At 32.7% G+C, this 24,091-nt stretch overlaps 2 protein-coding genes across 6 annotated transcripts in view; both read right to left on the bottom strand.

Annotated features, from left to right (window-relative positions):
• Positions 1-24,091, bottom strand: part of LOC149891335 (uncharacterized) — a 216,200-nt gene that overhangs the window by 14,088 nt on the left and 178,021 nt on the right. For all 4 annotated transcript variants that reach the window (XM_090083009.1, XM_090083007.1, XM_090083010.1 and 1 more), the window contains one exon: positions 84-197. In XM_090083009.1, the coding sequence (XP_089939135.1) occupies positions 84-197 (114 nt within the window). The remainder of the gene's footprint in view (positions 1-83; positions 198-24,091) is intronic.
• LOC149891346 (uncharacterized) lies at positions 14,435-21,841 on the bottom strand. Of its 2 annotated transcripts, XM_090083006.1 has the most exons (6): positions 20,403-21,114; positions 17,248-17,528; positions 16,058-16,555; positions 15,382-15,575; positions 14,950-15,109; positions 14,435-14,588 (listed from the first exon to the last, which is right to left on the bottom strand). In XM_090083006.1, exons 1-6 carry the CDS (start codon positions 20,447-20,449, stop codon positions 14,467-14,469), a joined length of 1,302 nt encoding a protein of 433 aa, XP_089939132.1. In that variant the 5' UTR covers positions 20,450-21,114; the 3' UTR covers positions 14,435-14,466. The 2 variants fall into 2 exon arrangements, with proteins under 2 accessions (XP_089939132.1, XP_089939131.1); XM_090083005.1 differs by lacking the exons at positions 14,435-14,588; positions 14,950-15,109; positions 15,382-15,575; positions 16,058-16,555; positions 17,248-17,528 and adding an exon at positions 17,538-19,847 and having other exon boundaries at positions 20,403-21,841.

Here is a 24,091-nt window from a genome sequence, read left to right as displayed (position 1 = left end):
AATTGGCACTCACATCGTATTTGTGAAATACTTAAAAATGCTTAAAAAAAGTATGCTTTAAATAAATTAAAAAAGTTTTATACCATATAAACAATCTTTGCCATCAGATTGCAACTTATAACCAGCTAAACAAGAGCATACTGCAAACATTGAGACTTGAGTACAAAGATGAGCACAACCTTTGTAGTAACAGGGATCTTAAAAGGAAAATTACGAAAACGCTATTTAACATACATAAAAGAAATTTACAATTAAGTAACCATAGTTTATATAAAAAAGTATGCAAACTAAATTACATTATCAATCTTTTGTTAACAGCTGTCATAAAAAAGATCTTTTTTTTTCTCATTTTCAGAAAAAATTTAAGAGTTTTTGAAGGTTTGAAAACAAGTATACTGTCATGAAATACTTTTTTTAATTAATTTATCTCGCTCAAACTTAACATCTAATTCGTTTTCTATATCTGTATCAACCAATTTTTGTTACATTAGTAACTATAAGACTTATTCAACTTTAGAATAGGCTGCACTCATAAAGTATCGTATTATTTTAAGAAAGTCAAAATCCAAACACATAATAGATATGAACATGTGCTTTAGCAACATTGCCAGCCTAATAAGGAAAGCCATCATTTCATACAGCTTTCACTAATTGATGTCGCCCGGAATAAGAGAGTAGTAAAATTGTAATCAACACCAAATTGCTCAAATCTCCTTCGTTAAATACCGAATAAATTTCTGCTAAAATTTTTAACGCTGTTGTGTCTATTTTAAATGCCATATATAAAAGTAGCAGCATTTGATCGGAAGAAATTTACGTTAACGCTATTTTTGTAACTTAGCTTATTATGGGACATTCCGATCTTAATCATGCGTGGTTGTGGTATTTGGGTGCTTTACCATAAGTGCTATATATAGCCCATTTATGAAGATTGATAAAAATAATTTAGCTATTTTTAACCGATCAAAACTGTATAAATAGAGTAAAAATTTATTAAGAACATGTTGATTAAAAAGTAACAAAAGCGGTGTTGATCTTCAAAAAATAATATAATACGCAATCGGTATTAATCTTGATCACCTTCGGATCAAAGTTGGTAGCAGAGGGTAGTTTCTTCACAACGGAAGAATGGTAAAAAGAAGAAATCAGAAATTAATGAATCAAATGGAAGATCAACTAACCGTCCAAAATGAAGTGTCAGCATTAAACAGGAAGAAAACGATTTTAAACTCTTCGTTTACGCAAATTAAACATCAAATTATTCAGCTTCTTGGAGACGACGATTCGACATGTAAAAACGAGTTACGCGATTTAACTCATCAATTAACAAAGACACAAAACGAAGTTCTCGAGGTGATGGTTGATTTATCAAACAAATACGAGTTTCTGGAGTCAAAAGAAAATTTAGAAAAACTCAATCAAGAAATTGAAAGAATAAATGGCGAATTCACGGAAGCGACGGAACATGTAAATAGATGGATATTGTGCAACGGAAGTGAAAGATCTAATTTTGACCAAAGGATGGATCGAGAACCTATGCGGACAACGGAAAAGCAGCAACGTGATCAATGGTCGAGTATTCGAAAATTAAAGGACGAAGAAAAAGATAATAGCGAATATGAATCAATCAAATCGACTCATAGCCGTTTGCGTACAACAAATAATTTAGATGAAAAGACAGCAAAAATTGGACAGGATTTATGGAAACAACTAAAACGCGTTTCTATACCAATATTTAATGGCGATAAAAAGAGCTACGAAAATTGGAAAGCTTCATTCAACGCATGTATCGATCAAGCTCCAGCGACAGCTGAATATAAATTACTTCAGTTACGTCAATATTTATGTGGCGACGCATTAAAAGCAATTGAAGGACTTGGGCATTCATCGTTTGCCTATGAAGCTGCAAAAGAAAGACTTGAAAGAAAATATGGCGGAACGAGGAGAAAGGTCCTCATGTATTTGGATGAATTGAACAACTTCAAACCTATGAGGGAAAACCAACCAAGAGATTTGGAAAAATTCGCCGACTTGTTGGATGTGGCAGTAATAAACTTAAAAGAAGCTAATAGAACTGAAGAACTTGGTAACGGAACATTATACCACCAACTGCAAAAAAAGGTTCCAGAGATGATGTTGATAAGATATAAACGTTGGGTGCATGAATACAGATTAAACGAAAATGTTGAAACTCTAAAAAAGTTTATTGTTGAAGAAGCGGATTTTCAAATGGCAGCAACAGAGACTCTTCATAGCTTAAAAAAAGGCACTGGTAGCAAACCGTCTGAAGGAAATTCATACTTTACAGACAATGAAAGAAAAAAGAAAACATATTGGATAAAAAAATGTGCTGCTTGCAAAAACGATCATAAAATATGGGAGTGTCCAACATTTAAAAATCAAGTTGTAGAAGAAAGATGGGAAACAGCCAAGAAATGTAAACTCTGCTTCAGGTGCTTAAACTCTAATCATTTGTCAAAGGAATGCAGGAATACAAGAATGTGTGGGATTGACGGCTGTACAGATACTCACAATCGCTTGCTTCACAAAAAGAAACGTCAAAATGAGAGAATTTCTGAAGAACCCAAGAACATGGTAATTGAAAACTCTCATATATCAAACATCCAACACGTCATGAACTGTATATCGCTTCGAACGGTTATTCTTCGTAATGGAAATAAAAGAGTTTTAGTTAACGCATTGCTTGACGATGGAAGTACAAAAACGTATCTGAATTCTGATGTGGCGGCTGAGTTGTGACTGCAGGGTAAAACAGAAAAAGTAACTGTAAACATGATAAATGGAAAAATTGATTCATTCGAAACCATGCCGGTGGAATTCCAGCTGGAATCATTGAATGGAAAAACAATTATAACAGTGGAAGCCTTTACAGTAAATAATGTAACTGGAAACTTAAAAGCCGTTAATTGGAGAAAAATGTCAAATAATTGGAGAAATCTGAGAAGCATTGAGTTCCCAAATATTGGACCCAAACCAAAAATTGACATTCTAATTGGTGTAGACTATTCTGAGTTGCATCGTGCAATTAAGGAAGTAAGAGGAGAATTTAATGAACCAGTGGCCCGGCTAACACCGCTTGGATGGACATGCATTGGCGGCACTGGAGGATCCCTTCAAACACACTTTACGAAAATGATACCAAAAGCAAAGGAAATAGAAGATGCGAATGACACCATTAAAAAGTTATGGACAATTGAAGGTGAAGAAGAGATGCAATTAAAAAAAATGATAACAAGCCCAGAAGACACTACCGCCCTTAATATAGTTACAAGTTCGCTGAAAATAGAAAACGGAAGATATGAGCTAAAATTACCATGGAAAGAAAATAGACAGCTGGATGATAATTATATAATGGCGTTAAACAGACTACAAAACACGGAAAAACGTCTAATGAAAAACCAAAGTCTCGGAGATGAGTATAAAAAAATTATTAAACAGTATCTAGAAAAGGGATACTTGGAGAAAATTGATAAAAAGAATCTAGGAGATGGTTGGTATTTACCACATTTCCCAATTCTCCGTCCCGAAAAATCAACCACAAAAGTCAGAATAGTGTTCGATGGATCTGCAAAATACAATGGTAAATCCATTAACGACTTTATCTACCAAGGACCAAAACTTCAACAAGATCTTGTAACAGTTTTACTTCGATTTCGAAAATATCCAGTCGCTTTAGCTTGCGATATAGCAGAAATGTATTTAAGAATCGGAATACATAAAGATGATCGAAGGTACCAACGAATTCTATGGAGAAATTTGGATCCAACTGCTGAGCCTGATGTGTTTTAGTTTAATCGACTGGTTTTTGGGATCAACTCAGCGCCTTTCATGGCTCAATTTGTAACACAAGAACACGCAAAAAAGTATGCACAAACATTTCCTTTAGCTTCTGAAGCTGTTCTTGAAGCAACTTACATGGACGATACAATAATTTCTGTAGTTGATGAAAAAGAAGGAATTCAATTGTACAAAGAACTCACGCTACTATGGATTTCAGCCGGAATGTTTGCACGAAAATGGCTTTCAAACTCGGTCAAAGTTCTTAAAATAACACCCGAAAATGATCGTGCAGAACATATAAACTTAGATTCTGGAGAATTACCTGCCATGAAAACGCTTGGAGTTGTCTGGGAAGCAAAACCTGATTTATTTACTTTTCATTCCGTCGCTACCGAAGAAAATGCGGTATATACAAAAAGATTTTTGTTAAAAAAAATGGCAACTTTGTTCGATCCATTGGGTTTTTTATCACCATACATCATTCGAATAAAAATCATTATGCAAGAGTTGTGGATTGACGGAATTGAGTGGGATGATCGAATTCCGGATAGGATTTTGAAAAATGTTGATCAATGGTTTCAAGAACTAAAAGATCTTTCTATGATAAACATTCCTAGATGTTTACAAACAACTTCGACAGTTGTAAACCGATCCATACACGTTTTTACGGATGCGTCTTGTAAAGCATACGGTGCTGTTGCTTATCAACAATGTTTGTATGACACAGGAGAAGTGACCTGTGTAGTCATAATGTCAAAGGCCCGAGTAAGTCCATTGCAGTCTATCAGTATACCAAGACTGGAGTTACTTGGAGCTGTTCTCGGTTTACGACTTGCAGAGAAGATTGTTAAGGCCTTGAAGCTTGAAATTAAAGACGTAACTATATGGTGTGATAGTCTTAACGTTTTATGGTGGATAAGGAATCACAGTCGAAAGTTGAAACCATTTGTTGCTAATCGTGTCGGACTCATTCAATCAAAGACTGAACTAAAACAATGGAGGTACATACCTACAAAAACTAATATAGCCGACTTATTATCTCGAGGAACATCGGTGAATGAGTTAAAAAACAATAATGTATGGTGGCATGGACCAAGTTTTCTGAATTCTTTAGAGGAAAAATGTCCTCAGAATCACGTTGAAATCACACATGAAGCTTCAATTGAAGTAAAGAAAAACGCTGTGTTAATAAATTTCGCATTATCTTCCGAAGTAGTAAATCAATTGCTTGATATAAACCAATTCTCATGTTGGAAAAGACTTGTCAGAGTTAACGGATGGATGTATCGATTTATAAAGAACTGTCGATGTAAAATTGATTTGCGTATGATAGGTGATATAACAGCTGATGAATATCATGAAAGCGAAAAGGAAATTATTGTTAAAGCTCAACAGGAAAGCTTCAAAGAAGAATATAACAACCTTAAAAAAGGAAAAACAATATCAGTATCAAGCAAAATTATATCTTTAAATCCACAAATTGATGAAGATGGCTTATTACGCTCTTGTAGTCGATTAAATAATGCTTACTACTTGCCTTACGATGTTAAGCATCCAATCATTTTGCCGAGAGGTCATGCGGTTACAAAATTGATTGTTAAGCATTACCATGAAGAAGGAAATCATGTAATGGGAACAAATCAGTTACTCACAAAATTATCAGAACGATATTGGATTATACGAGGACGAGAAGAAATCCGCGATGCAGAAGCAAAATGCAACAAATGTAGAAGAAGAAAATGTAAACCTGCTCAACAGCTTATGGCTCCTCTGCCAGCAATTCGCATTAAGGAACCACTACGTGCGTTTGCCCGAATTGGCATTGATTTTGCTGGGCCATTTCTAACGATGCAAGGTAGAGGGAGGACACGACAAAAAAGATACTTATGCTTGTTTACCTGTTTACTATCACGAGCAGTACATCTCGAGATAGCTTATAATTTAGATACAAATTCATTCCTCGATGCCTTTTTTCGAATGGTGAATAGAAGAGGATTATCACTGGAAGTTTTGACGGACAATGGAACAAATTTTGTTGGTGGATCTCGTGAACTAAAAGAACTTGTCAATAGCTTAGATAAGAATAAAATTACCTACTCTACAGCTGATAAAGGAATCAAGTGGTACTTTAACGCTCCACTAGGACCTCATCTTGGTGGTGTGTTCGAAATAATGATCAAGGCTGCAAAACGTGCAGTATCTGGAATACTTGAAAAGGCCGATATTACTGATGAAGAACTCCATACGGCCTTTACAGGTGCTGAGAGTTTATTGAACTCCCGCCCATTAACGTATCAGAGTGCTGATATAAAAGATGATGTTCCATTGACTCCTAATCATTTTTTAACTGGACAAGTGGGAGGACAATTCGCTCCCGACTCAAGTCAATCAAAAAATTATCATCCTAAAACACGTTGGCGTCGAGTACAAGAATTATTACGTCACTTTTGGAAAAGATGGTTGCGAGAATGGCTTCCCTCTTTATCAAAGCGGTATAAATGGAATCAAGAAAGCCGAAGAATGAAAATAGATGATATTGTATTAGTCATTTCTCCGGATACAGCCAGAGGACATTGGCCGCTCGGTAGAATTACAGAAGTTTTTGAAGGAAAAGATGGACGTGTAAGAGTTGTAAAAGTTAAAATTGGCGAAAAAGAATTTATACGACCAATTACAAGATTGTGTCTTCTTGAGTTCGATAATTGAAAAGGTTTGATAGACTGGAGTCTATCAAAGAGGGGGAGAATGATCGGAAGAAATTTACGTTAACGCTATTTTTGTAACTTAGCTTATTATGGGACATTCCGATCTTAATCATGCGTGGTTGTGGTATTTGGGTGCTTTACCATAAGTGCTTTATATAGCCCATTTATGAAGATTGATAAAAATAATTTAGCTATTTTTAACCGATCAAAACTGTATAAATAGAGTAAAAATTTATTAAGAACATGTTGATTAAAAAGTAACAAAAGCGGTGTTGATCTTCAAAAAATAATATAATACGCAATCGGTATTAATCTTGATCACCTTCGGATCAGCATTAGGAGTGCAACAAAAAGCTCTTAGGGTTGCTTAAGTTTTTCAAAGTACTTTAGTGCTACGGATAATGGAGGATTTTTGTACAGTCGGAAAGGATACCTACTTTAATTGACAACTTTCTTTTCACTGCAACATTCCTAGAACTTTAATTTAAATCAACAGTTTACACTAGCAGTTCACCCCAGCTAAGATAAAAATTAACCCACAGGACCTATTTAATTTTATTTGAGTAAAACTGCTATAATGGTATCTTTAAAAGAAAAGATTAACAGCTTAAGTTCTTCTAGCAAAACGTTTGTGAACAGCAACGAATGTCATTAGTTTAGTATGTATATAAACTTAATTCAAATGACTTATCGGTGGTAACATTAATCTAAGATTGTTTTCAATTATTCTGCTTTTAGGCTTGATTTAGGTTTTTTTTGTTTATTGCATTTTATTGAATGCGTAGCTGTGAAACAAACAGTACTGAGTTGCTTTGACAGATTCCGTTATTCGTGTTGGAATTAGGGTGATTTTTTTTTTTTGCTAAAGCAATTTTTATTATCCTGCAAATACTGCCATGGGATATATGAGATATGACGTCGACCAAGGAGCTACAGTTATATTGACAAAATAAGGTCTCACATATGAAGATGATCAAAGATTATATCACAGGAAGGAGAACTAGGGAAAAGGGCAACTATCTCCACAAAGTGTTTGACAGCTACAGTTAAAAAGCGGTCATTGCCTAAAGAAAAATTGATATTTCTCTTAAGATATAGAGTTAAGCTGGAGTCTTAACATTTTCAATTTTTAACACACCTTACAGATAATATTGGTAATTTAGAAGGGTAAAAAGAGAAAGAAAGAAAAGAATTTTAAACTCCACTGTTTACCTGAGTAAACTCCTTTTTATTTGAAGAGAGCTTTAAAATATGCAAAAGCATACAAATAAAAATGCTTATCATTTCAGTAGTAACTACTATATAACAAGAACCAGTGACTGTATGCTAAGAAATAGCATTCTTTCTTTTATCTTAGTGAAATTTACAATACTCATATAGAAATCTACCACATCAAATTAGCACAAGAGTATTCAGATCTGACAAACCTCTCCTTTATACCTTTAAAAGTTCTGCAGTTGATCCTTTGTTAATCTGATGAGGTTACTTACTATGTAAAGTCTGATTAGGTGATTTACTATGTAAACTCTTTGAACATCAATTGATTACTTTTCATAGTGACATTTTTATAAAAATTTTAGAACAACTAGTTGTTCTACATATACAAACCAAGTATTATCTACCAAATCTGTTTAATTGCATTTCTTAAATTCATAGGCACCAGTTATTTCGATAGTTAGATAAAACTTGTAGTAAAAAGGCAAATAAAAAACCCTCCGAGCTGGAAGTGTCTTTTCAGATTTTTATAAGAATGTAGTTACTGTATAATCTCTCTAATTCGAATCTCCTTAATTCGAAAACCTCCGTAATTCGACTAAAAAGAAAGCCACCCTAAAATGCGCTTAAAAAACTCTTTTGTTAACTTTCTATAATTCAAATCTCTATAATTCGAAAACCTCCATAATTTGATTAGAATTTTTGGACCCTTTAGTGAGAATCTCTCTTTAAATCAATTTTTTTATTTTCTGGCGTGTAAAAAGCTCGTTAACCGTTGAGTTCTCTTTTCAAATTTCGAATGCTTTGAGTTTTTGAAAAACGATTACTTGAATTATTATCTTTTGTTTAAAAAACATCATGGCATCAAAGAGACCGCATAAAGATACCAATTTAAAGCGGAAACATGATGGTCTACTGAAATTGGAGAAAGGAAAAACAAATAGAGGTTTCAAAGATCTTTCATATTCCACCAAACATTCTTTTAACCTGGAAAAAGATTAAAGATAAAATCTTTGACGCTTTTCGTCAAGGAAATTTGGCAAAACAGGTGAAGGTTGATACCTATTATCATATATATAGGAAAATGCCGTTTCTGGGACATAATCCTTTTCCCATACTTAAGGTCGATACCTTTGATGCGTTGACTTAGCTTTTATTCAAAAAAAATGTGTGCTGAAGTTCTAAAAAACTTCTTACCGCAATAATATTTGTTTTCTTTCCGTGAAGTTATAAAATTTTTCTTGTCATAATCCGCAATGAAGTAGTAAAATATTCTTGTCATGTTCAAATCTTTAAAATTTTCCAAGATGGCGTCTTATTCCGGACCATTAATTTAAAGCAGGAGGCTCAGGACAAGGTCTGTTTTTAAAATGTCCAATAGCCAAGGTACTGATTTTTGTTTGCCTGCCTGCCTGCCTACGGTCATTCTATCCATTTTTTTTAGCTCTGAGTTCTTTTTTGTTAGTTTGTTGGTTTGTTGATTTTAAAAACTTTATTTTTAAAAATTTTACCACAAGGTCTTAATAATGCTTTGAAAGTCAAGACCTTCATTCAATTTTTTCAAGACGTAAAGACACAAGTGACCGCAATAAGAAGTATCACCAAACTGAATCCTTTCGCTGTTATAATAAACGGAATTTTTTAAATAATTAACCAATTCGACAAGAGGAGGCTGTGCATAAGAATCGAAACTGTATTTCTTATCACCGTCTTTGAACCAACACACCCAATGAAAACCGCCTGTGCTCGAATCTCCCGTGTTGATAATCCCGCATTCTTTTCTTCTTGACTTCTTCGGCAAATCGTCTCTCATAAAACACCTAGAAAGCTTTTCAATTTTAACTGTTTAGCACCCTTTATCAATTGAAAATTGGCCAAAATTCTGTCCACATTGATTTTCTTGTTTCTCATTTTACTTTGTTAACAAATTTTTTTAATTCGTTAAAAAGTTCTTGAAAAAAGGTGGGAGCAAAGAAGTTTATAGAATAGCGCCTAAGAAGGGGATGCTTGAGAAGGGTGAATTAGGCCCAAGAAGCAAACCAGAACCGGCATATTGATAACCTTTTCCATTTTTTATGAAGAGTCCATCACCATGAGCATTTTTAGTCCATGGAGTTATAAACAATCCGTTTCCACTTACAGTCTTCAACTTCATTCCTTTTCCTTTATTGTTCAAGGAAACCACACCACGTCCAGCGATTTTATCAACCATAGCTAAACCTGCAGATGAAGCAAGTCCACCTAATAAACCATTAGCAAGCACTGGAGCTGCACGAGATGCAAGCATTCCTAATAAAAGGAAAAAGAGCTCCAATGAAACCTCCTTCCACTTTAGAGTTGTATGCGATTTGTCTTTTGCTGAGTTTAAGAGTGAGACCTTTTCCATTGCTGTATGCTTTTTTAATTTTGTTGAGTTGCGCGTTAGTGATAGCGAGAACATGTTCACCATTCAAGTCTTGATGAGAGAGCTTAATGCTAGCATCAGTTTTCTCATGCATTGCTTTCTTGATTTTATCAGCTTGACCTTGTGAGATGTTAAGTTTGATGTTTTGATAATTGCTCATTTTTTTTAAGCGTTGGAAAATTATTTATTTCACTTCTCGAATATGATATTGTATTGTAACATCCTCTCCACGAAAATCAACCAAATTTCCATTTTGATCAATGATGCGAGTAACCATTGTTGAAATTTCGAACAGTTTAACAGGAAGATAAATCAAATGCATTGGTCTCTCGATGATTTTAAAACCTGGACTAACATTTGGATAAAAGGAGTAAATGCAAATTAATTCTGTTCCATTAATATAGGACTATCCAATAACGTTGTTAAGGTGGCTCACCCCCATTAAAAATCAAAAAAAAAAATTTTTTCTTTTGAATTATGTTATTTTAAGCATCGAAGTACAAAATCCGTAATATATTTTTACTATTATATGCTTAAAAAGTAACAAAAAATACCATTTTTGTGGTTAATACAGTTTCCTACTCCTTAGCAACGCCATAGCAACGGTATAAACAACAAATTTATTCATTACTTCTGGAAGGTTTCAACTTTAAGTTTTGAAGTATTTTTCAATGTTAGATCTATTATGCTTTTCTACTGTTCTGTAAAATACAATATTTCTTAAAAATATGCTCTGTAGCATTAATACAATATAACTGAACTGAAAACTATCTATCTGGATATGGCGAACAAAAGAAATAAAATTAGAAATTTAAAGTGAAAATACTAAGGAAATAGGTATACAAGGAGAGCAGAGGAAGTAAATGGTTGTAGCAGGAAATTAGAAACAACAAGTGCATCAAATCTTAATAATTAACATGACTTTGAAAGTACATTTTATTCATCACCATCTATAAATCGAAGTGCTTCTAGTTCAAAGTTTGTGACACAATTCAGAACTTTGTTGAAATGGCTATAAGACAAAATAAAAGTAACCTACTGAGTATAGGAAATTCTTTAATAGCTGTACTTTACCATTGTACAAACTTTCCATATAAAGTCACTCGTCATCAATTTTGTTTAAAAGTGAAAAACAGTTGGTGCAAATGGCAATCAGATAACGTAATGGGTAAAACAAGCTATGGATAAAAAATTAATTTACCTGTGACAATTATGGAGGAAATTAAACCTATTTTTCAAGAATTGTCAAACCTTGAAATGCTAAGAAAGTGTTTACATGGGATGACACAAAACTGCAATGAGTCATTGAGTGGTTTCATTTGGAAGTGATGCCCTAAAACTACTTTTACTGCAAGGAAAATTCTTGGAGTATTTGTTTATTCTTCTATTTTAAATTACAATGATGGATTTTCTTCTTTAAGTTGCATTTTTAAAATGCTTGGGTTTTCTGGAGGTGTTAATTTTGAAAAAAGGAGCTTACAAAAAAGATAAAAAGTGATAATCAAGTATGTCAAGAAAATTGACTGATATTAATAAAAAACGAAGAAAACATATAAGATCAATAAATGAAGGTTATTTAGACATTGAGAAGGAGAAGGATGATGTGAACTCTTATGCTAGTGGCAGTTTTTAGTAACTTTTTATAAAAAAAACTTTTTGTTTTTGTTTTTGTTTTTTTTAAATTAGTTTTTTTAAAACTTTCTTATTTTAATATGTTTTTCTTACAAAAACGTTAATATCTTCAGTTTGGTTAAAGCTTTTTTCTTCAAATTTTCACAGTATGTTGATTAACTTATTTATGAGGGCTGGGACTAGAATTATAACTTTTAAAGTATAAATAAATTAGTTTGAATGTAGTTTGTTAGACTGACACAGACACTAAATCAATTTCTGCACGTTTATTGCTGCCATCTTATTTTTTTTTTAACATTTGAAAAAAATTTTAGTTCCAGCCCTGAAGCAACTATTTAGCTACCATTTGGCAAAATATGGTGTATTCAGTGCAAATTTTACTCAAGATATCATTGTTTTAGCTAAGGTAAGATTTTGGACAAATTATGCTGACTCAGCATCAAAAAATGGAAATTTCATTTTTCTTTTAAAAAGTTAAAGTTTTAATAGAGTTTCCTTATACAAAAAATGAAAAACAAGTTTTTTACCTTTATAGATAAAAATTTAGATTTGAAGGGGGTGAGCCACCTTAAAAATTCTGATGGTGTTAATGCTTGAAAATCGAACGATATGATCAGACTCGTATTCAGAATTGGAATTTAATTTTCTTTTAGCAAACCCTAAAACTGAAGCGATGCTGTTTTTCACGTTAAAGTCAATCAAATAATTCAAGCCAAGTTTAATGGTTGATTTTAAAGTATTAAGATTGATTCCAATTTGAAGGTTGTTTGGAGAATAGTTAATTTTATTTGCAATGCTTCCACGTTGAGCTGTTTTTATCGTGTTTAAAATAGACTTTTGCAAATACTCATTGATGTCTTTAATGTCATAGTTTCCATCAGGAATGATAATGTTTTCCCAATTGCCTCCGTTGTTCATGCTGTATTTGAAAGAATTGTTAATGCGGTTCACATTTGGAACGTCGACGTTGGAGTGTCTTCCTCGGGTGTAGTATTTTTCGCACGTGTTTTGTTTTGTGTCGAGTAGCATGTCGTCAAAGATCATCAAATTGTTTTTGGTTGAATCGAGATTTTGAGGTTCAGGTACGTCTTCTTCATTTTCGAAAAATTGACACTATGTCTGTTTCTCCGTTCCTGTTTTTAGAGATTTCTTGAATGACAGCTTAAGGACTAGAGTTTAGTTCTTCAATTTTGTTTAGATTGTTGAATATTTCGTCAATGAATTCTTTCGGCAGTTTCTTCTCAAAGTCGCTTTTGAGTATTTGATACTCGGGTTGGAAAAGGGATTTGGCAAAGAATTGCAAGTGGTTATAATCCAGCCATCCAGGTCTAAGCAGCAAATTCATCAGGAGCGTTGTTTTTCCGCATCCAAACTTTCCAACGATGAGTCCTAGAATGTTTCTTGGCAGAAACGCGCTATTGTTTCTTTTAGTTTTTCCTATGTGACAGGAATAATTTCTAACATCCATTTTTTATATTGAAACTTTTTTTATACATGCTAAAATTGTATTGTGTTAAATGCAAAAGAGAAACTGAAACCATTCACTTGAAAAATGAAAAGACAAAAAATAATCGAAATATGTTGAAAGGGACTTGCGACTCTTGCGGAACGACTAAATGCAGTTTTGTTTCTACGCATGCGCTCAAGGGATCATTTTCGCCAGCAAAAGGAGGTGATTTGGTGGAATCGATCAACAAGCTGTGGAGCAAAATCAAGCTTCCGTGGGCAAAATTTCCAGGAGAAATGCATATTCCTGGGATGAACTTTGCAGGTCCTGGTACGAATTTAGATTAGAGACTGGCTTCCACGGACAAGTATTAAGAATGGAGCAAGCCAGTGGATGAAGTGGATAATGCAGCATACCATCACGATTTGGTTTATAAATATTTTAACGATCAGCAAAACAGAAATTTAGCAGATCAGATGATGCTTGAGGAGATGGATTCAATCCCTAACCCCACTAAAAAGAAATCAACGAAAGAAAACTCATTGCTCCAGTGATTAAAGCCAAAGCTAAATTTGGATTAGGTGTGAGTGGTTTGAAATGGACAGATCAGCTTGCGGAAGAGCTTCATAAACCGGTCATTCATCATTTTAAAAGAAGAAGGATAATTGTGAACGACATTGATGAAATATGGGCTGGAGATTTGGTTGACATGCAATCGTTTTCAAAATTCAACAAGGGTGTAAAATATTTGCTCATGGTGATCGATGTGTTTTCAAAGTATGGATGGATCGTTCCGTTAAAAAGCAAAACAGGCTTTGACGTGGCTGAAGCGTTGAAAAAAATCTTCGAAGAAAGAAAGTGCATCAAGTTGTGGGTGGACAAAGGAAAAGAATTTTACAACAGACATGTGAGAGCGCTGGGTGTGCAATTGTATTCCACTGGAAACGAGGAAAAAAGTTGCGTCGTCCCAGTGGGCACAGGAACGTTTAAAAAACGTTTATTTCACGTTTTTATGCGACGTGTCTTTTGGGTTTAATATCCGTTTACATGAAGTTACGAAATCACGTCTTTTTTGGACGTGCCGTGAACGTCCCAGATAAACTTACAATGAACGTGTTTTGGTTTTTTCTTGCACGGATTTAAGACCAGTTCTTGAGACGGAAAATTTGGTTGTCAAGAATTCTAGCAAACCAAATTTTCCGTTTTTTTTTATAGAAAAGAAACGAAATATAAATGGATATGTAACTATTATTTAACATTAACTACATTCTGTCTGGACTTTCTTCACGTCGTTCCAGCGCAACAGTTCGTGGTGCTCGCTTTAAGTGATCTCCAATGTATCGGTCAATGACATCACGGGTGTTAGATTCTGATACGAGCGCAGCTGCAAAAAAAATAAAACAATATATAATAATAATAATAATAATAATAATAATAATAATAATAATAATAATAATAATAATAATAATAATAATAATAATAATAATAATAATAATAATAATAATAATAATAATAACAATAATAATAATAATAATAATAATAATAATAATAATAATAAAAATTCTGCGGTTATTAATAAACATTCTACATAGGGATAAAGTTACGATATTTGAACTTAGAACACGGCATTATCACCGTGTTCGAATGCATAAATGATAAAAAGATAGAAGACTCAATCAAACAATAAAATGACTAAATAGTGCATAATAACATTAATTAACAATACATTAATTTATTAAAAATACCTATAATTGCTTTGTATAAGAGGGTTCGCTTGAAAGGACGCTTTCCTTTTTTTCCAGCTTTATTGAATTTCGCTTGAATTCGCCTATGTAACACTTCGTTCAGGCATTTGTTTACTAATTGAGAGGATGTATTACCCCCCAGCTTTTGCAAACGTTGGACCTATATAAATAATATCAAAGTTCTCTGATAAACAGATTTTATGTTTCACAATACATAAATCTTAATCTTATCATTACGTTCCACTTAAGGTATGTGAAAAAATTGCACACACACTGGTTTAATAAAGGATCTTTATCTGTTATAAAAGACCGTTAACATTTTTTTCTCCCAGAATTTTTTTATTCTGGCAGAGAGTGTATTAAAGCTGTGATAGTTAGACTTCAATGGTAGCGTTTGATTAATAAATATAAAAAAGGACTCAAAAACATTACCATTAACTCAAATTCACTTTTATCAACTAATTTTCTCTCTAGCTGTTCAAATTCTTCTATGGAATCGCACCTCTTAATATAGAACGACGAATCATTAGGCTCAGTTCTCTGTCCGAGTCGATCAATAGCAGCAACAATATTAGCTTGTGTTGTTTTGATCTCTGCCATTTCCATAAAGAAAGCGTATTGCCAACCTATGATAAACCAAAACCTGGAAGCTACACATACAAAATAATTTTAAAACATCATTTAATATTGGGATTAACTTAATCAAAACAATATTCAATACGTTACAGCTTTTGAAAAAATCAAAGTCAATATTATTCCTTTGAAAGCAATTACATTATTTTATGATCATAATTACAACATTTTATGATCAATGCAATTCATACCATGAGACGAACCAATTTAACTGCCCAGTATTCAATCTTTGGGAGAGTAAACAAAAAGTGGTAACAAAAATACTCATATAGTGTGTAACTTATTTTTTGATAAACTATAGCCATTTAAAATAGTTTTGAATAGAAGAAAATCTTGTAGATTTTCTTCATATTGCCACTAGTAACATATATTACTTAGGGTGATTGGCTCATAAATCATTAGAGTCTTTGACAGAACTAATAAAGAAATAGTTGTGTCAATCCAAATTTTGTTAGTAATGAAAAGAAATACTTACATCTGAGATCCATAGTCTTGAATGTAACTGGAGGTTCACCATAGTTTCCAAGAAGATAGTTTGTATTTCTCTGCAAACCATCAACATTCTGTTGACTAGGGAACGGTCTAAATGACGTCGTGTTATTTCTTGGTGATCTTTTAGGTTGTTTTGAACATTTCAGTAATTCTCTTGACAACAAACTTAAGTTTCCCGTTGACTGTCCATGCTGTGATGAGTTCAATGTGGAAGATTGTGACTGATAAGTTAAGCTACTTGAAGAACATTGTGCTTTTCTTTGTAAAATCGGCTCTTCATAATTAACAAAGGAAGCATTTGAACAGAGATTTGAAGCATAAATTGGTAATTTTTGAATTTGTTGGGACAGTGACTTTCTTGGTGAAGGACAAAGAACAGTACTACTGGCATCATCTACATCCAATATGGAAGGTTTTTTTTTAATTATAATCTCTGGGCTTTTTTCCCGAATATGCTTCTCAATATTGAATTCAAAATTATCTGAAAAAATATTATTTAAAAAATTACTAGGATCACTAAACATCAACACAATTTATATCTATATATATATCTATATATATATATATATATATATATATATATATATATATATATATATATATATATATATATATTATATATATCTATATATATATCTAAATATATATATATATCTATATATATATCTATATATATATATATTTATATATATATATCTATATCTATATCTACATATATATCTATATATCTATATATCTATATATATATATATATATATATATATATATATATATATATATATATATATATATATATACTCCTGAATTGAAATCAGTTATTTGCCTAAAAATACAGTAAATAGTCTATCAATTATCAAAAGTGGTCTTGCCAGACTAGTAGGTAATAATTTAAAAATTATGTTTTTTCCTTTACCTATTTATCAATTTACATTAAAAAGCAGCATTAACTGTAAGAATTGTTATTATTATAGTAAAAGTATATTGCTAGTTCTTTTTCAAAATCAACTGTCTTACCAGAAAACCTATTTGTGTTTTTAAATATTTTTTTATTACGTTATATTAAATACTTTTTGACAAGACTTAGTTAAGTCAGGAATCTTTGCTTAAACTAGAAAACCTTTCCAGGAAGAAAATTAAATTCAAATCTAGAATTGAGTGCTAAAAGAAACTTGCCTTCAGGGACATCACTACACAAATATTCAGAATCAATATACATGCAATCGTTGCACATATCCTTTGTGCCTTTTTCAAGGTATATTTTTAGCAGATCAAACTCCTGCCAACTCATATCTGGCGTCGCCCATTTACTTGTATAATAATGTATTGGCTTCTTTCCTTTTGGAGGCCAGTACACTATCTTTTGATTTACATCAACCCAATGCAAGGGAACTATGCACTTTTTTGTCAAACCTTCTTCATTTATGGTCACAACAGAATACAGTCTTCTTATGGAACTAAAAAGAAAAACAAAATATTGTTTATGTTTTAACAAACAGGTTCATAAAATGACACAAATATAAATGTGGTGTGCAAACAATGTCACATTCTGAACAAATTGTTTTCAAATATTCATATTGTCAAATAGTTTTATCTTATTCATATTGTCAAATAGTATTCTCAAATAGTTCATACAAAAGTAAGAGTCATCAAAATTTATGTCTGTAATAAAATTGAAATGTTTCAATGTTTGTTTAATTGGCCATAAACATACACCCATGCAGGTTTGTGGTCTTAAAAAGGAAGATAAATGATTGCAACTTTAACAAATCTGATAGGATTTATTTAATCTATTATTACATACTAACAAGTAAAATAAACAATATAAAAAATATTTTTTGTCTTATGCTAAATCTAATACTATATTTTCATGCTAATAAACCAACTCATGTACCAATGCTGAAATAACAAACCCATCTTCAACTTTCATACAACAACATTTACGTAAAAGGTTGTCTTTACGTTCAACACAAACAAGAGGTTGAACACTATTTCTAAGAAAGTATATTCCAATATCTTTTGATGGGAGAAAATGAGTGAAGTAATTTTCCAAGCATTGTTTATGATATGATTCGCACTGAAACTGATCTTCAGCAACTTGTTTTATTAAGAAAACTATAGTACTCTCAGTTAAAAAGCAATTATCTTTTTTGGATGTAGTTATTTTACTAGTCAACTTCTGTAACAGAACTACATCATCCATTTCATCCAATCTTTTTGTAATCTGAACTAATGGATTGTGTTTGCTACGTACTAACTGCTTTAACTTTTGGAGGTAATTCTCAAATTTAAAAGACGATATAATGTCAAGAGAAACATTATAAAAAAAAACATCATCACATAAATGCAAGAGACTATGGACATTGTACACACAAAACAACTCTCCAAAAATTTCCTGGGAATTTACTACAAAGTAACTTAGGAGTTGACGAGCACTTTGAAGATTCAAATTACGAACATGAGTATTACTTTCGCACAAAAGCCTTATTGCAACAGAAAAGCTAATAAAGTGCTTATAAGCAGCTGTGTCTACAATTCCTTTTAGAACAACTATGCCAGTATAAAGCAAAAACGTCTGCAGTTCAGTTGCTTTCCACCGATCAAGCTCACTTAACGTTCTGGGTTGTCGTACAAAATCACTTGGTAGCTTTCCATTCAAACCCACAAGTTTAAAAGTAATTTGACTTATCATACTAGTGGATATTTTCCCAGTATTGGTACCTTTAATAACCCCTTTTAAAAAATATAACCATCTCCGCATACACCCTAAGCACACTAGATGCATATAATCTAATGGAAACATGTTGATAAAGTTTATTGTATCAAGTTCTCTCAGAATTGAATTACTTTGTTGATGAGATCTCCCATTTTCATCTTTTTCCTTATAATCATCATTTTTAAATTTTTCATTTGTTCTCAAACTAACACCTTCTTGATGTGTAAAGACTACTCGGTGAGTAATACTTTTCCCCACTATTGTACATCTCTCACAAGAATGCAACCCAGAATGAGTAACAATTCCTTTAAGCAAAGCTCTAGCAGGGGCATCACAAATAAAAGCATAAATACTAATTTTGTAATTAATTCCATTAACATTGATAAAATTATCCTGCAAATCATTTAACTCATTAACAAAGTCTCTTAAATATGTATCCAAGGGTGGTTTGTTATTCCCACAATAAAGTCCCACAACAAACGGTTCAAAGTTCATAATAGAGGCAAGAATAGGCCACAGCTGAGTAGAACTTGATTTGAATAATGGCATTCCATAGATATTAAAACTTAAATATAAAGAAGTTTCTGAAATACAGTGAAGAACAATATTTTTTGTAACTTCTGCCTTTAAACCCAAGTAGATGAAATCTCCATTATCAAGATTAGTGTAAACTATGTTTCGCCTAGTATTCAACAACGTCCTAGAGTCTTTAGGGACATTAAAAGAAGATTCTAAAAATATGTTTAAGATTTCGTTTATACATTGTCGTGTGCACCCATTTTTAATTGCCCAACTGCGTAGTTTTAAACATAAAGCCTCATCATAACTGTCATTTTCAGTTATATTTTCATGACAATTTGATAACTTTGAACATTCATTTTCTGATGGTGAGTCATTAACAACTGGATCATCCAAACAATGATTTATATCATCTGGAGATATACAACTGTGTTCAGGCTCAGCTTCATCAAGGGGCTCTGGATTTACTGGAAAATTTGACATGGATATATCATACATTTGCATAACTGCCCTTCTACATGCACGCCAAGAAGAAAGCGAACTAAAAAGTTTATAGTTATTTCACACACCTTCTTTCTTTTGGTAAAAAATTGTTAAAATTATTTGATAGTTATTCTAATTGGACTCAACAAAACATTAATTTAAACTTAACCTGCAAAACCTGGTGTTTGAAAAAATTGTTATGGGGTTTATTTAAAACAAAAAAAATTTAAACCCCACAAAAAAAATTTAAAGCATAACTAGATTGGTCTATGTGATAACACTTTAATAATATATCACCTAACCTGAGGTAAAAAAAGTTTTTATTGCTATAGCTAGCCCTCTACTGTAGATTGAAAAACAACATATATATATATATATATATATATATATATATATATATATATATATATATATATATATATATATATATATATATATATATATATATATATATATTTGATATCTGAATTTCTAAATAATTTATATATAAAGATTGTTTAGAAATTTAGATATCAAATATAGATATTTAGACATCAAGTAAAGATTTCTTTCCAATCAAGTATAGATTTAACAGATTGTTGTACAGTAATCTGTTAAATTTCTATTTGCATACCTTGTATTTGGATTCGATCTTTTTCTAGTTGTAATATATTCCGCCATTTTCAATTCTAATATTCCTGATAATTTTGTATTTTCAAAAAAATCCGTTCATAGTATTTGTGTGACGTTTTTTGAACGTGAATAAAACGTTGATAAAAGTACGTCATTTTTCAATTGATTTAAAGTCGTGAAAAAATGGTTATTTTAATTTGTCTACCTTTTACCAACGTTTTATTCACGCTCATAATACGTCACACAAAACCATGGACGGAAAAACCTGAAAAAAACGTGCATAAAACGTGCATAAAACGTTGCGTGCCCACTGGGGTTGAGCGATGGAACAGAACGATGAAAGAGAGAATGTTTAAATATTTTTCAGCTAACAACACCAATAAATACATTGACGTTTTAGATGAGATGGTGAAAAATTACAACAACACAAAGCACTCTTCCATCAAAATGACTCTAGTTGAAGCTAGCGAAGAAAAGAATAAGAATAAGGTCTGGTGGAATCTGAATGGAAAGGCTCAAACAGAAAGAGCAAAATCGAAATTTTCCATGGGTGATCAAGTGAGGATTGTAAAAAAGAAGTCCAATTTTGAAAAGGGGTATACGCCGAGATGGACTGAAGAGGTTTTTACCGTGTCAAAAGTTCAGTATACGGATCCTCCCACGTATAAAATAACTGACGCTAACGGTGAAGAGATTCAAGGCACTTTTTACGAGCAGGAGATGCAAAAGACGCATCAGGACGTATTCAGAATTGAGAAAATTGTTCGCAAAACCAAGAGCAGATCACTAGTCAAATGGTTGGGTTATCCAGACTCGTTTAATTCGTGGGTGGACAATAATGAATTGATTAGTTTGCAAAAATGATATAAAAATTTATTTTTTAATATTTTAAAATGCATGCTCCTCACAAGTTTTTTAGAAATGTTGTCTCAGCAGAAGTTCACAGTTTAGATTTGCAATTAAGATTTTTGGAAGAGAGGATAAGAGAGTTGGAGGAAAGAAGACCGAGTAATATTATTGTATCTACGATAACGTTGGATCATCCTACTTATTACAACACGAACGAACAGTATGAGATTTTTGCTCAGAAAGACATTAAATTTGCTGCTCTCTCCCATACAACGATATCTTTATCCATTGGACTTAATTTGGAGAAAAGTGTTGCAGTGGTGACATTAATGAATAAAATCACTGAGCAATTGAATTATAGAAAAAACGAAGTTATTATTTCAGAGTCTGTAGATAACGTTATTATGGACGTGAATAGCAACAGCAAACAGGACGTGATTGTTAAAAAAGGCGAAAAACTTTGTAAGATCAATTATATTGATTTAAAATAATTTTTCTTAACAAAAATGGAAATATTGACTGAAAAACTTTATCCGGTTCTTCCATCAGCTCCTGCAGAATCGCGCGAAGAAGGACACGTTTACAGGCTTTAGAAGATCGGTGAGATTCAGAAAGAGATAGAGAGTGAAAAAGCAAAGCGAGTTCATCTCAGCAAAAAGTACCATCGCGTTTTTAAGATCATTTAGAATGTGGACAATACGATGCAAGCGCTGTGCATTGCTTTGGATGCGACTGGAATTGGTCTTTTGTCAACCATTATTGCTAGCCCTGCAGCGATTGCGTGTGAAGGTGTGGCTATCGGAATGGGTTTTTTATCGATTGTTGGAGGTCAAATGAACAAAAAGATGGCGTTGAAAGCGGAAAAACATGAAAAGATAAAAGTGTTAGCCGAGTCGAAATTGAATACGATCAGCGAGCACATTTCCAAAGCGTTGTTGGATGGAAAAATAAGCGATTCAGAGTTTCATTTGATTTTAGAGGAGCTTCAAAAGTTTAAAACCATGATGGAAGAAATATGAACCAAAACCAAAAACGGAATGGATGAAGTTTCCAAAGAAAACTTGATCCAAAAAGGTCGAGAAGACGCCATTCAAACGTTTAACAACTTATTTAAAAAAGGATAAACATAATCGTAAAAACCAATTTATGATTTTTTTTCCACGCATTTTAAAAAAGATGTTTTTCTTTGAAATACAAGACCCGAACAAAAGGGATGAAATTGTCAAAGAGGTGTTGGCGAGAAGAAATAAAATTTATCAGGACAGCATCAACGAGTACATTTTAGATGCGGATTTTCAAGCTAATGTGTGCAAGCTGTTTCAGCCGATCATTGAAAGCAACGAAAAGATCATCAATAAAAAGCTGATCAAAAAGAAAATGCCTTTCGAAGTGAATAAAGTTGGAGATAAAATGAACATTGGGAAAATGGAGGTTGAAATGGATGGAGATGACATTATTGTAGGTGGAGAAAGGTATGAAGGAACAAAAGGTCTTTGGGAGCTGATGACTAAATAGAAATACCAAACGAGTATACTGATGAAGATTTGCAAAATTATGAAAAAACTTTAATGGACAGTGATGCTATAAGATCTGATTCGTAACCGCATAAACCGAAAGTTTCAAGGAGACCAAAATATCAACAACTTATTGCTCCTATTTGGGAAAAAATGATGCGTATTGAAAAAGGTAAAAATGGCCGTGGAGTGTTCATTCTTCCGAGCGATCCGAATGCGTTGGCGGAAAAGCTTAAGTTGAGTATTGCTGCTTGGCATGCTGGAAATGCAGGTTCGAGAAATGAGGCTATTGCTATTTGCGACGAGCTGTTGAGACAAGGGGAGATTAATAAAGAGGAATATAAATCATTAATGAAGACTATTGATAAAATTGTTTTAAAAAAAATTGTTTTATTTAAAAATGCTTATTTGTAATAATCGAAGATATGTGAAAAAGAACGTTGTTGGAGGAGGTGGAATCATTGACACGATTAAAAATTTCATAAAAAGAGCTGCTGCGTCAAGAATGTCAAAAGCAACAGTGAATTTGCTTAAAAATGCTGCTACAAGCAAAATTGGACAAGATGCGATTACAGCTCCAAAATCTGCTGGTACAGAGTTAACCTTTTCTGCCATCTCCGCTGCTAAAGACTTAGCCATCGATAAAGGTAAAAAAACCATTGAGAAATTAAAGACTGGTTCATCCATTCAAAGTAAGAAAATGTCGAAACAGAATGCGATTCGAATCCAAGACCTGGTGAAGATGGGAAGAGGCATGAAAATAGCCTGAAGTATTCTGATGTTGCAGGGGACACGCCCTTCGGGCGTGCGTGGGGAACTTCATATCATATCCTTCAGACATGATATGAAGTGGGGACTTGCGCGAAAGCGCAAGTGTTTTCTGAAAAAACTCATTTTTCAGAGAACGTGTGGGCGAAATGAATTCCTCCTCCGTGTGTGTGAAATGAATTTAAAAAAATATTTTCTTTAATAAAAATGATAAGAACCGACCGATTAATAGTGACTGAGAGCCCAGAGTATGATAGTGGTATTGAAAAAGTGGATTTTTTTGAGTACCTTCCAACCAATCTTGATTTAAATTCTTCAGGAACGATTACTTTTGAGATTGACTGTCAATCGATTTAAACAGTGTCATCAGAGGCTTACATTCTAATTGAAGGAGTGTTAAAAAAGAGTGATGGAACCTTTTACGAAGCTACAGACAAGATTGCCTAGGTGAACAATGCTTTGATGTATTTGTTTAACGACGTGACTTATGATTTGTCAGGAGAGCAAGTGGAAAGAGTTATTCATCCAGGACAAGCTACCACCATTCTTGGAATGTTGA

This window comes from Hydra viridissima, unplaced genomic scaffold (assembly GCF_058129835.1).
Source record: "Hydra viridissima isolate aposymbiotic clone 2 unplaced genomic scaffold, HvirCarnegie_v1 scaffold_3, whole genome shotgun sequence".
Classification (NCBI taxonomy): domain Eukaryota; kingdom Metazoa; phylum Cnidaria; class Hydrozoa; order Anthoathecata; family Hydridae; genus Hydra; species Hydra viridissima.
The sequence above is the reverse complement of the archived record's forward strand: the minus strand, read 5'-3'. Positions and strand labels throughout refer to the sequence as shown.